Below are 14,974 nucleotides of genomic sequence, written 5' to 3' on the forward strand. Positions count from 1 at the left end.
CACCCTTTTTACTGATTTTTTTAGTATTTGAAAACTTTCGTTTTTAGTAATCCATTTGGCTCAGAGCAATAAGTAAAATATGTATGTTCCATGCTACTTTACGAACTTTAAGTTTTGTCTCAATTTTGTTCTGACTAGCGCCACTGTGCAGCGTGAAAAAGCAAACACTAGGACTTAAACGTCTTTTCCTACACTCTTAAATGATTCTACCTGTAAATAGGTCGGATTTAGTTAAAGCTAGGTTGAAACTACTCAAAATGCCCTTAAAGTGTACAAACTCAAAATGTGGGTAAAAATTTCAACCAATTTTGGCTACTTGCTACCGATAATTGAATTATTCTCTATGACAAATAACGCAATTTTAAGTTCCTACTACCAATTTTTTGGTTGAAAAACTACTCAAAATCTGAGTTTGTACACTTTAAGGGCATTTTGAGTAGTTTCAACCTAACTTTAAATAATTCCGACCAATTTACAGGTAGAATCATTTAAGAGTGTAGGACAGGACATGCCATCTGGCTTCTTACTCTTCTTTTCATTATGGCCGCCATCCGGTAGAAAATTCTTTGTAAATTCTGCGCCACTGTTGCCTGCACATATTATTTTAAGAATCACTTAGTATGCCGAACAACAGCTCTGGAATACGACGCAGTCTGTGCGACCAAAATCATGTATTGCATTTCATTTTGAAAATTAAAATTCGTGTACAAACAAAACTAAAAGCAAAGCCATGGGTTTATACCGTCTTTAGACATTACCCTTCTTTATCGACAGACTTCGCAGCCGGCTGTTAGAGTACAGGAAAATTACGGGGCCAGTGCAACAATCCTACTGACTCTAACTAGCAAGCACCGCCTAGCCGAGATTCGAACATAAGACGACTGGCTTGTTAGACCAGCGTCGTACCTCGAAGCTAACTGGGCGGCAAAACTAATAGATTGCAAATTATAGATTGCAATAGCTCACTGCTTGAATTCTACTTGCATGCTGTCTGCAAGTTCCTTGCATTTCGCGTTTTTGATGCAATTTGCAATACCACCAAGCATATAACTACAGAATAGAAAAGAAACCAAAATTCGGAAATAATTATTCATTTTTGTATTCCCACTAATGAGTGTCAGCAACACTGAAAGCGATATTGCGTTATATTTTCCAGTCAACGGTTGCTGTCACTTTTAGCCAATCACAAATTGGGTCAATTTTAGGTCAACGTCGCGGTTGACACTTGGCACGTCCTGTCCTAGGTCTTTTCTACGACTTGACTCTTCTTTATTGACAGTGTAGTGAACTTACATAATCAATCTCGTGATAACCGTTGGTGCACATGCATTTGCCTATACTTTCAATACTTTCCGTCGTGATCTGGCAGCGGGAATATGGTATATTGTATAGACATTGAAGATCTTCTTCGCATACATCGTGTAGCTTTCTGGCAACTGCAATGAATCCAGCGAAACATGTGATGTTAGCCGTCACGTATCATTACCTTAGAAAAATGCCCTATTATATAGTGCGCGTGACCTACTTACTTGGAAGACATTGATTCTGTTTTTGATTCAAGATATAACTAACTTTGCATCGACAAACGCTGCTACATCGAGAATTTTCCGTAATACATTCTTCATCCCGAAAGCACTTTTCATTCAAATGGACGTCTGGAAGGCATAGGTTACGTCCTGCATTAGGGTGTTTACCAACTGAGCACACACATACTCCGTCCCGACAGTACATGTAATCTCCGATGCAGTTGTTTGTCAGTCGACAATATTGACCAAGGTAACTGGTTTTGTAGCACCGTCGTTCCCGCTCAACATAGTGAGTTCCTTCTCGACATTGGCAGGAGTTTTCGCGGCACTCAGAATCTGTACTAAGCAGGTATTGGCACTGGTCATCATGCTGACAATAATCACCTATGGCCGTTGCAACTAAAATAATAAGCTGGAGTAGATTATTAAGCTCATTAATATCAAATCAATGTTCATACATCGGGAACACTCTCGTGTGTAGTTGAGTGTTAATATAAAATAGCCCTGAAGACAAGAACAAACACCGAAAGTCGTTGGAGGATTGTAGTGTTCGCAGTATGAGTTGATAGGACATTCCGAATCGATTCTACAAACGCTGGTAGTACCTAAGAAATATATATATATATATATAATTTAATAATAGTAAACTGACAGTAATTAATTTTTCAATGTTTTCAATTTTTTCACTGTGAAATTGTAAAAATCAGAGGGGTTGTGTACCAGACACGATCGCATATGTAGGTGACGCAGGACTACGTAAAAGTCTCTTTTGACGTAGGACTACGTCTTTGTTTATTATACTGGGACTGGGTAACACTTTGTGAAAACGAAAATAGAAGCGTAACGTTTGAATGAAAGATTTCAAATGCTAATAACTACTAAACTACTGAACGACAAATTTGACATGTGCGGGTTCTTGAAGGTAAGAATTTTTTCTATGGTGTACTGAGAGCCCTTCCCCCTCTAAGAAGGAGGGGGGGGGGGGGGTTACCATACAACTGAAATACAGATTTCCTCATAAATCTAGAACTAATCAAGCAAATGGAATCAAATTTGGCATGTGGGGACTATTTTGAATTGACCGTCAGCTCTACAGTTCTACCCGCTTAATAAGAATGTCATTAATGACAACTTAAAGTAGATATTATTGATAAATTTTAATCGGAGCAGAAAAGTGATTGCTGTATAATAAAGATTTTACAGTTTTGAAATTTAAGAGAACATACCGGCATGGGCCAGAGCCAGAGGTGGCATAAACCGCAGCGCAGACCAAAAGACACACATTCTTAAACAACATAACACTCGCCATGCGGTGTGTGTTCGCCCACAAATTTCCTTCAGTGTCTCTTTTGCTAAACACGCTCTTTCGCGCACCAAGAAAAGGTAGTCGCAAACGCAGAGTGATAAATTTGCTGCGTGCTTTACCACTCCAAGAGCCGCACTCTGCGCGGCTGGATTGTACACCCTGCGCTGGGTCAGTTGAAGTGGTGTGATTGAAAAAAACATTTTTACTGTTGCGTCGCCTGATCCGTACTAACTTAACGTAGACCATATTAGTTGTTCAGTGCAGCGTGTATTTTCACTTTTAAAACGGCAGAAAATTTGTAAATACAAAACAATTTTTTTGCGTTAATTCCGCACGGAGTGTGGCAAAGGGCAGCACCAAGTGCTGTTTGGATGATCACTCACTGGGCGATTTTCACCGAGTGCTGTCATTCGCTCCCACTCCGCTTTCGCTTGTACGCTGTGTGCCAATTAGCTGTAGAGGTGTGTTGCCGAATAGCTCTGTGCGACAAGGCATAATATTGGAACATTGGGCGCATAGTGTGAGCGAATGACAGCCCTGGGCATGGCACATGGCATAATTGAAACCGAAATTAAGCTTTGAGTTCTGCGAAACGGAGATGATTTATAACTTGGAAGCGTTAATAGATAAAAGGATTTTAGTAGATGGACTTTCCAAAACAGGTTGTTCCCCTACCTGCTACCCGGCAAAATTACGTAACTTAGACATTCAGGAATATGGGCCCTGTTTGTTTTTTCTTTAACTTCAATAGATAAAAGGATTTTAGTAGATGGACTTTCCAAAACAGGTTGTTCCCCTACCTGCTACCTGGCAAAATTACGTAACTTAGACATTCAGCAATATGGGTCGTTTGTTTTTTCTTTAAGTTCAATAGATCAGATCGTTTCATTTTTCGCTCGGATCGTTTTTGGTTCGTCATTTCCTGTGTCTAGACTAAGCAGCATCTACATTAACGCATACGTGTATGAAATTTGACAGCAATAGAGCCCCTTTTTTTGAAGCACAATTCTCCGATAAAAACGCACCGCCTTAACGGCTGGTAACGGCTGTAACGCCCTGCGACTGCTTCCTCTCAGCTACAGAAACTATAGGTAGATTAGAGAGGCACTGAGACACTCAAAATCCGCTAAATTTTGAAACAAAACGGAGCGGCCATTGTTGTTTGGGGGCCGGTGGGATCGATTGGCCCAACAGTAGGGAGGTATTGTCAAATCATATGTGAGAGTGTATTGGTGATACCGGGCTGACTTAATTGTTTCCATCATGTAGAAGTATGTGTGTTTGAAAATATTAACATACTTATGGCAACTGACACTTTGACACATTAACAAATCATTGCGTGCTAGTGTTACTTCATTCGACTCAGTTTCGAAAACTGAGCATTTTCTGTGTGTGTGTGTGTGTGTGTGTGTGTGTGTGTGTGTGTGTGTGTGTGTGTGTGTGTGTGTGTGTGTGTGTGTGTGTGTGTGTGTGTGTGTGTGTGTGTGTGTGTGTGTGTGTGTGTGTGTGTGTGTGTGTGTGTGTGTGTGTGTGTGTGTGTGTGTGTGTGTGTGTGTGTGTGTGTGTGTGTGTGTGTGTGTGTGTGTGTGTGTGTGTGTGTGTGTGTGTGTGTGTGTGTGTGTGTGTGTGTGTGTGTGTGTGTGTGTGTGTGTGTGTGTGTGTGTGTGTGTGTGTGTGTGTGTGTGTGTGTGTGTGTGTGTGTGTGTGTGTGTGTGTGTGTGTGTGTGTGTGTGTGTGTGTGTGTGTGTGTGTGTGTGTGTGTGTCTGTGTGTGTGTGTGTGTGTGTGTGTCTGTGTGTGTGTGTGTGTGTGTGTGTCTGTGTGTGTGTGTGTGTGTGTGTGTGTGTGTGTGTGTGTGTGTGCAGGGAATATTCCTCAGAAGAAAAAAAAGAAGAGAAAAAATCAAGCTGTGCTCAGTCTTCAACGCGATTTATTCTTCTCCGTGTCATTTTGACTCTTCTCTTTCTTGCTGAACGCGGTTGTATGAGCAACTGCACATTGCGCTACTCTAAAGAATCTGACTAAAGAAGTGACAGGTAACTCATTTTCAGTTCGTCGAAACCAAGTACGCATGAACCTCGATGAAACCTTCTGAATCTTTTGCTCGAAAACTTGCGGAGTATCAGTCGATGAACGCGACTGAAAATAATGACTGCAAGCAAACGGCAACAAATATCATCGTATCATCACGAAATCGATCCGTGCTGCCTAACGAAAACACCAGGCAATCAAATTTGTATCGTACAGTTCATAAAATCTCCTAAATGTTGAACTCGAAAAAATATTGTTCGAACTTTTCCTAGCAACTTTGAACAGAGTCACGCACAACAATCATCGTTGAGCAAATCAGGTTTAATGATGTCAGGAGGCCGCCACTGACTGAGCTCCAGTGTCTTTTCTTTAGTCAGATTCTTTACGCTACTCATTGAGGAGCAACAGAATGTTAAAGGGCCAAACAGAATGCTGCGTCAACGCATCCGTCAGCGTCAATTTGACAGTAAACCCATGGGAAAACTGTCAGAATAACGCTGACGGACGCGTTGACGCAGCATTCTGTTTGGCCCTTAATAAACTTTGAATACGTTGATGCGATGCGCTGACGTATGACAACTACGGGTAGTTTTAACATGGGTAGTGCGTTGAGAAAAAACGATGATTGTAAATAGCGGTCATTGCCATCAGAAAAATATTAATCCATTAATGCAGTTGAATCATGATTTAGTATATTAAGGTGAAATTAGGCGTAATCGATTCTGCCAATTCCAAAAGTAGTTTTTTTTGTTTGAAACAAAAATTCTGTACATGAAAATATATTTGCTGTGTTCAGATTGGCAAGAAGAATGCAGTATTTACATTTTCATGAACAGAATCCCACTTTTGGGTCCAAAAACTGATTCCGAAATTGGGCTCTCCGACGAAAAGTTAATGACTGCTAGTTTCATGTTAAGTTGTGTTTGGCTGCCCGTGAACGCCACTGCATCATATAGTTAGGCATGTCACAACGGCAACAGTGCGAAAAAGGTTATTTAGAAATGACAACATTGGAATTCCTATGCACTTGCTTCTTGACGCGCACCTAAAGAAAAGTCCCATTATAAACAAAGGTAATTCTCTGCTAAGATTCAAAATTTAACGACGTTTGATTGCCTTGACGCCTCTGAGTCTATAGGTTCTGTACGCGCACCGGTTATTTCGTTTTCACGCTTACTTAGCGAAACCGAAAGTGTCTCATTTAAAGAGCGCAATAAGAAGTTTTTCTGCGCGTCAGTTTTTCTCTTTATGTTTAGTCTGTTTCTCATTGTATGGATTTATTTCTCATTTCTGAAAGCAGTTCTGCTCATTGTGTTGAAAAAAAAAGTTGCACTTTTTGCACAATGAGTGAGGAAATAACAAGCCTGTGTGTGTAACGCTTACAATCTCACTCGCTTTTCTCGGAGATGGCTGGACTGATTTTAATGTTCTTAGTGTCAAATGAAAGGTCTAGGTGCCCCATAGGTGGCCAGCTACGTAGCCAGGGGAGGCCTTGGGAAACAAACATCACTAACGTAGGCTCCCTACGGGGTGCGGATATCGACTCGGACCATTAGCTACATGAGCAGTACATGTGCACTTAAAACTATCGATGGTTTATACCTCGCGACAAAGCCGCCCTTCTCGGTTAAACATTCGGCAGGTAAACAATCCGCCAGTTGCCAAAAACTACGCGTGCGTGCTGCATGAAGCTCTGCCTTCTTCTGTGGCGCTAGATGCTTCTACCGTCGAAAACGGATGGAGTATGATGCGCTCGGCCGTCAACAAGGCCGCAACCGCGGTGCTAGGAGTGGAAACCTCGAGTGCACGAAATGATTGGTTTGACGGGGAATGCCAACAAGCGAGAGAGAGGAAAAAAGAGATCGGAAAAACTATGTAAGCATATCCATGAGAGAGAATTTGGCCAAGTATCGACGAGCGCGCAATGAGTTGACCATGATCCTGAGGAAGAAAAAGTGCCAGAAGGAGGACAGATATCGTGAGGAGCTGGAACAACTATTCCGGGTTAATGACACGCGCAAGTTTTACGAGAAGGTGAACCAATTTCGTAAGGGCTACAAACCTAAACCTGACATGTGTAGGGACGAGGGAGGGGATCTAATCACAAACGAGCGCGAGGTGGTAGAGAAGTGGAAGCAGTATTTCGATGAGCACCTCAACGGCGATATAGCAACAGAAGTTTAGCTCGGAGTGCCTACAAACGACAACAGCGTGCTGGCTCCGGATCTCGAAGAGATTCAGCGAGAAATTCGTCAGCTGAAGAATAGAACCACCGGTATGATAAGCGCTTTGTACATCGTCAGCTTTGTGCAGCGTGTGCTCCTTGATTGAAGCGTCTTGCGGAGGAAAAAGCAGGTTCGATGCTCGAAGCTATACAGTCTTTAAAAATCCTGTAAAACATCCTTCTCAATAGCAAACTAATTATCAGAAATCATATTACACGCAAACTATTAAAAGCCATTAGAAAGTTACTTGTGTTACATGAATACTTAGTTGAATAAATAAATTAAATAATTCGAAAGAAAATTCTGTAACATATGCATTAAATTTATTTCTTAAGCAAATGGTTTTCTGCGTAATAACTTGGCCTCCTTTTAGAGGCGAGTGAACCTCTTAGGTTTAAAACTTCTCTAATAAAAAATGGTTTGCCCCTCCCCCCCAAACGAAAATCCTGGCTACGTCACTGTAGGTCGCTATTTAATTTCAGACTGATCGGACTGTTAGTTCAAAAGTTATGTATAAAAATACGAAAAATATGGGACTTCATTATCTCATAGGTCTCTTAACCGATTTGAACAGAATTGATTGCATATAAAAAGGCTTGGGGGCTCTGTAGCCGCAAGGTTACCGAGTCTGCTTTGACAAGCGAATGGTCGTGGGTTCGAATCTTAGTAGAATCAGGCCATTCGATGTCAAAGTGGCTTTAGCATGGGTTTATTCTCAGGCCCCTCGTCACCCTTCCTTCATGCTGAGTTCTACATTATCCCGAAGACGCTTCTTATGGTTAATATATACTGGTATGAGGACCTATTGAGGTAATGGTTTTGAACCTCAATAGGACTCACCAGTGAAACAGGTTTGGTATAGTAGGGTAAAACCCTACTTTACCCCCCCCCCCCAAGGGTAAAACCCTCATACACATAAGCACGCTTAAAAAAATATAAGCTTATTGTTTACTTAATAACGATAAAGCACAGAAATGCAGTGCAGAATACAGCATATATATATATATATATCTATACCTATAAAGAAGGATTTCTGTCTGTCTGTCTGTATGTTCCTTATAGAATCGAAAACTACTGAACCAATCGGCATGAAAGTATGCATCTAGAGGTTTTTTGGGGCCAGGAAAGGTTTTAGTGATGGTTAGAAACCCCTCCCCCCACTAAGAGGGGGGGCTCCCATACAAATGAAACACAAATTTCTGTATAACTCGACAACTAATCAAGCAAATAGAACAAAATTTGGCATGTGGGTGTTTTCGGTGACAAGAATTTATTCTATGGTAAATTGAGACCCCTCCCCTCTTTATAAGGGGAATTATAATTCCTCTCCTCTTTAAAAGGGGGGGCTTCCATACAAATTTCCTCATAACTCGAGAACTAATCAAGTAAATGAAACCAAATTTGGCAGGTGAAAGTTTTCTAGGGCAAGAATATTTTCTATAGTACATTAGGACCCCTCCTTACTTTAAGAGGGGGGGCTCCTGTACCAAAGAAACACAATTTTCCTCATAACTCGAGAAGTAATTAAGCAAATGGAACCAAATTTGGCATGTGGGTGTTTTTGGAGACAAAATTTTTTTCTATGATGAATTGGGACCCCTCTCCGTTTTAGGAGGGGGGGATCCTATACAAATGAAATACAAATTTCCTCATAACTGAAGAACTAATCAAGCAAATGGAACAAAATTTGGCATGTGAAAGTTTTTGAGGGCAAGAATATTTTCTATGGTGAATAAGGACCCCTCCCCACTTTAAGAGGGGGGGGGGCTCCTATACAAACGAAATACAAATTTCCTCATAACTTGAGAACTAATCAAGCAAATGGAACCAAATTTGGCATGTGAAAGTTTTCTAGGGCATGAATATTTTCTATGGTGAATTAGAACCCCTACCCACTTTAGGAGGGGGGGCTCCTATACAAATGAAATTCAAATTTCCTCATAACTCGAGAACTAATCAAGCAAATAGAACCAAATTTGGCATGTGGAGGTTACTGGAGGCAAAAATTTTTTCTATGATGAATTGGGACCCCTCCCCGTTTTAGGAGGGGGGGATCCTATAGAAATGAAATACAGATTTCCTCATAACTGAAGAACTAATCAAGCAAATGGAACAAAATTTGGCATGTGAAAGTTTTTGAGGGCAAGAATATTTTCTATGGTGAATAAGGACCCCTCCCCACTTTAAGAGGGGGGGGCTCTCATACAAACGAAATTGAAATTTCCTCATAACTCTAGAACTAATCAAGCAAACGGAACCAAATTTATCATGTGGGTGTTTTTGTAGGCAAGAATATTTTCTTTGGTATATTTTCTATGGATTTCCCCACTTTAAGAGGGGGGGGGGGCTCCTATACAAATGAAAAACAAATTTCCTCATAACTCGAGAACTAATCAAGCAAATGGAACCAAATTTTACATGTAAGTGGTTTTGGACGCAAGATTTTTTTCTATGGTGAATTGAGACCCCTCTCTTCTTTAGAAATTCGAGACTCTTCCATAAAACATTAGTCAATACAAGACCACAAAAACTGTCTATAGTAACACTAGATCATTCAGGTCGAGACGGTCGCGAGTGTTGCCGGTGACCCGCCGTCGGAAGCGCCGCCCACTGGGGGGCTTGCAAAACTCGAGATTGTGACAAAGATCATCCGAGATTCATGATTTATGTACAACACAGGTTAATTTGTGGCAATACGAAGTTTGTCGGGTCAGCTAGTATATATATATATATAAAAGGGGAGCCTTTCAAAACCTCAACTTTCAAAGTATTTAAAACATATTTTTGTTACATATAAGCATGAATTCAATGGGACATACTTAACAATTTATTGTTGTTTGAAAATTATTGTTGGGATCTATCAAACGAAACCGAGTTATTGAAAATCGGATGAGTCTTTCAAAAGTTATTCAAACTTTCACACTTAAGCACTGTATATTAAAACTTTCAAAACGTGCAAAGCCAAAATATATCAATCAAGAGTCGATAGTATATAGTGTATGTATGTATGTATGTATGTATGTATATATATATATATATATATATATATATATATATATATATATATATATATATATATATATGTGTGTGTATGTATGTATGTGCGAATATGTATCTATGTGCGTATACGTATGTGTGTATGTATGAGTATGTGTGTACAATTTGTAGTTTTGTATTTTTCATTTAAATACAGGAAAAGTGATGAAGAGCTATTCCAAAAAACAAAACAGGTTGATTCGACTATTTTTGATTGAAATTAAATTTTGCTGATATGTTGGATACCACGCAAGGATTCATTTTCCATGAAACTTATATTTTTTCGTCAAGCGTAATTTTTCAAACGGGCGTATTAAGAAATGAGGTTCTTATGTTTTTAAAAATTCATATCCCAAAACCTACTTCTTTGTTCAAAATGACGTCGAAGAAAAAGTTGTCGTAAATTAAATGTTTTTTCAAGAAAAAAATACACTCAAAGAAAAAACTTCAAAATTTCACGAAAAACCATGATAAAAATCATAAAATGAGAATTATCGTAAAACATGTTCCCTCAGATTTTTTTAAAGATAGCCTAAATTATACTCTAAAATCTGGTGAAGAGCTATCGAAAAGAAATTTTGTTTTCAAATCGAATTAAAAAGTATTTGGTAGCACTGCCGTTAAAAAAATAATATTTCTTAGGATTTCTTGGTCAATTTTCTTTGGAAATGTGAAGATGATGTTGTCTTAAACCAAAAATTTCCGGAGCTAAGGGCAAAAGAATATAGGAGGGTTTAGCAAAAAATTCTTTTCTGTGAAAAGGAGGCGCTCCCATTACCCGTAGGGAAGAACAATCGGTACCAATTTTGGGTTTTTATTTTTTGACCTAAAACGAATAGTCTGACAAAATTTGCTTTAAATCCGTAAAGCTCGATTAGGGGCCGTGCACTAATTACGTAAGGCATAATGGGGGGAGGGGGGGTTTCGCAAAATCTTACAAAATCTTATTTGAGGGGGAGGGGGGTTTAATAATTTCTGACGTAAGATTTTCATACACGGAAAAATTATGAAAAATTCTCATTTTTTAACTGACTCACTCATGTAATTTGTTACAAAAAATTGTAAATTGATTAGTTAAGTTGTGAAGTGTCGAAATCCTTCATGCTGCAAGGAAATGCATAGCAACCTGCTCAGTATTTAAGCCATGCCCACTCAAGAAAACAGCAATTGGCATACTTGTTCCAGAGCCATCGGATGTCATCGGTTTACGCTATCATTCCAACATATTTCGTTGCAATTGCCTATCGCAATCCCGCAAGGCAGAACATTTTTGTTTAAAAGTAGCTTATTCAACTATCAACTATCAACAAACTGTATCAATGGAACAAGCGCTTAATAAGCTGCTATACAACAAAAATGTTTCTTGTAATTGTATTGTTCTTCTGTTCCCAAAGATCTTGCCTGCCGTGTGTGACCAGAGTGGGGTCAGTATTTTGCTTCAAAGGATGGTCATTACAGATCTGTATATAAGACGCAACGCAGTGCCAATACCAAGATAAGACCATGTCTCGTGTCATCTAGAAGAGGCAAACAAGTTCTTTATATACTCCTTGACAAGCACACGTGTTCAGAAGATGTAGAGTGGATCAACGCGAATTATGCGAACGCTAGTGAGTTTCTGAGCATATACCAACATCTATTGACAACCTCAATGCTGAAATACGTTCGGTTCGTGAGTGGGTTATGAAGGGATTTACAGTAGATTATTGATTTTGTTTTTTTTATGAACTTGTTTGAACTTGTTGACTGTTTCAATATTTTTTCAATGTCTAAATTTTCAAATAAAACTTGCATTTTGATATTTCAAAAAATCTTACTAAGATTTTTTACGGGGGGGAGGGGGAATTGGCTAGAATCTTACAAAATCTTATATAGGGGGGAGGGGGGGTTCAAAAATGAAGAAAAAGCCCTTACGTAATTATTGCACGGCCCCTTACATGGTTCTTGGATACCTCGCGTAGAATTACCCTGGGACAAAATTTTTAGATTTTAACATTAACTTGAATTAACAATAACTTGAGAACGGCTGGGCCTAGGAAAAAAGTTTATATGACATATTTTGTTCAAAATTATACGTAGAATTTGATTTTGTTTGAGTTTTATTGAAAGAAAGTAAAATTTGGGTATTTTCGAAAAATTTGTCAAATTTCAAAGATTTTTTTTAAATTCGAAGGAGTGTCCGTATTGATAACACTTCACCAGATTTTAGAGATTAATTTAGGCTATATATTAAATGTTTACCTCATTCCTAAATACGACCTTTTGAACAGTTACGCTTGACGAAAAAACAGTTTTATTGAAAAGGAATTCTTACGTGGTATCCAACCCTTCAGCAAAATTTCATTTCAATTAAAAATAGTCGAACGCAGGAAGTGATCTGATACATTTCAATCGTAATTTTCTTCTCTTACTGTTACCCGCAATCGTAAATGTTTGTGGCACTTTGGTTTTGAATTATTGATTTACTACATATATTCATTGTGGAGTCTAGGAAGGAAAATACAATAGTTGCTCGCAGTAAATTTAAAGAAGTTTAAAAATATGGCTAACTGAATTATAGATACATATTCAGGTACTAAGAAATAAAAAATGATCTAGTAGAAAGGCCAGGTCACGCCAGTAGGTGGATTAATTCGGGCTTTTTAACTAATTTCTCAACCTTTGTTTTATGGTATAACAAAGGTAAAAACCTTTGACCAATATAAAACCATAAAGGGCGACCCCTATTTGCCCAATCGTACATATTTTGAGACGATCGGTGATGTTGGTGGAACTTTTATCAACTTAGATCAATCTTATTTTTTTATTGACTTTTGAAATCAGACATTTGAATAATTTTTTATAATGATAAAAATCGAAACGAATATCGATTTTATCCACTTGTTTATGATCGATCCCAAATTATTCGATTTATACTAGGAACCTAATAAACTGCCGTTACTCGTATAACAGTCCCATTTATATAGCAAACGGCAGTAAACTCACAGGTTTTCGCAAATCAATCGGTAATCACTTAAAGACAGCTTCATTATATTGGAATAACATTTTACAATATTTGCATGATCATGATAAAGAAGTCGTTTAGTTATGAATAGTTTGACATCCCAAATACACTTCACGATACGCTTGAACACTCACGTCTAATGTAGGCCTGAGAACGCACCCCAGGAACGGAGTATATTGCGACAAAAATCAATGTTGTGAGCAGCACTATAAAGTGCTCATTGCTATAGATACATGAGAACTGTCCTCCACCATTCAACATATTTCACACGAAAATAAGCCGCGAGCACATTAGACGCGCGTTACAACAACCCAACATTACTGACCGAAATCTAATAGTGTACTGAATTGGACATATACTGTTTTCACACACAATGCAACACTGATGCAGAGTACGGTATGTGGATGAGCCGATGCTTCAAAGTCAAAGAATGAGAATAAAGTAATTGTCGAAACTCCCGGTGTTGTTCGCGTTTCTATGCGAAGTTGTTCGAAACATTTCCCGATTTGAATAGCATATAAATATATGTAAATTGGAGTATCACGGCAACAGAGTTATTCATGTTGTAGCAATTGTATTATTTCATTATGGTCGGTCTTGATCGTGATGCTGAATGGATGTTTTAATGATTGACGTTATTATTGATTCAATTGAACAACGTTAAAGTGAACTAAGCAGTTTGTTTTTACTTAACGCGATATAAAATTTAAATAAAAATATTTTGAAGGTGTACTGCAAAAATTCTTTTCGGACTGCACTATCATTGACCAGTAGGGAATAGTTCCAACCAAGTAAATAGATGAAGCGCAATACTTATGAGTAAACGGTACATCGTACTAGAGCCGAAAAACTGATTTTTTTACCAGGCGGTGCAATCTACACCAAGCTAACTGAACAATTTTCTCAGTGGTATGCTGAAAAAAGTACCCTGAATCTTGCAGTTATACGTCTTTAACTTTGTGGGATGAAGAATGTCTTGTAATTTTAAAATTATGGATTCGACAGTTTCCATATGATGGCTATTAAAATATACAGAGTTTTAGCACACAAGTACTTAACGTACTCGTAAGATTAGAGTAAACCTCGATGTTGCTGAAACCATCTGCAAGCTTTATAAACTCGTTTGTTGGTCTCATGTAAATTCGACCGTGGCAAAGCGATTTCATATAATCGCTTTGATGAGTACCACTAAAATAAATTCTCCAAGTTTCGTTAAAGGAGGGTTTATATTTGAAAAGTTTTGCGTAAGGTTGTTATCTTGTAATAATAGTACAATCCTAATAATCCAAATGATTATTAGGCGAAAAGTAGAGATGGTCGGGTATGCAAATTTGAATATCCGAACCCGACCCGTACCCGATTAAGAAAAAAATATTAAAAACCCGTACCCGACCCGAACTCGCGAGTTTATTATTTTTGATACCCGAACCCGACCGAAACCCGTCGGTCACGGTCGGTGACCATCTTTAGTGTAAAATTGGTCAATAGAGATACCCGACTCGACCCGTACCCGGTTTCAAAAACAAAAAATTGAGAACCCGTACCCGACCCGAACCCGCAAATTTTTTTTTTCAATACCCGAACCCGGCGGGTACGGGTGCGGGCTTCGGGCAAATTTTCCGCTACCCGACCATCTTTAGCGGAAAGGGCAAATTTCGAACCAGTTAGCTGAATTACGGACCTGGACAATATTTTTTCTTCGACTGGCTTCGCTCCGCCGCAGCTGTTTTTATGCGCTGTAGGTAGGGGAGTGCTGTACAGAACGCACCACAGAACGGTTAAAATGGCTCATGTTAATTGTTTGGAAACGCGGAAATTATTATACAAAATCATAAATAGGTATTTTG

General features: G+C 38.8%; 1 protein-coding gene across 1 annotated transcript in view; it reads right to left on the bottom strand.

Annotated features, from left to right (window-relative positions):
* The window catches only part of LOC128745790 (prion-like-(Q/N-rich) domain-bearing protein 25), a 32,170-nt gene extending 18,782 nt beyond the window's left edge, over positions 1-13,388 (bottom strand). The window contains exons 1-4 of the mRNA XM_053842866.1: positions 13,262-13,388; positions 1,985-2,131; positions 1,530-1,925; positions 1,294-1,436 (exon numbers count right to left, since the gene is read on the bottom strand). Of these exons, the coding sequence (XP_053698841.1) occupies positions 1,294-1,436; positions 1,530-1,925; positions 1,985-2,131; positions 13,262-13,388 (813 nt within the window). The remainder of the gene's footprint in view (positions 1-1,293; positions 1,437-1,529; positions 1,926-1,984; positions 2,132-13,261) is intronic.
* Positions 13,389-14,974: the final 1,586 nt, after the last annotated feature.

The sequence above is a fragment of the Sabethes cyaneus genome, chromosome 1 (assembly GCF_943734655.1).
Source record: "Sabethes cyaneus chromosome 1, idSabCyanKW18_F2, whole genome shotgun sequence".
Classification (NCBI taxonomy): domain Eukaryota; kingdom Metazoa; phylum Arthropoda; class Insecta; order Diptera; family Culicidae; genus Sabethes; species Sabethes cyaneus.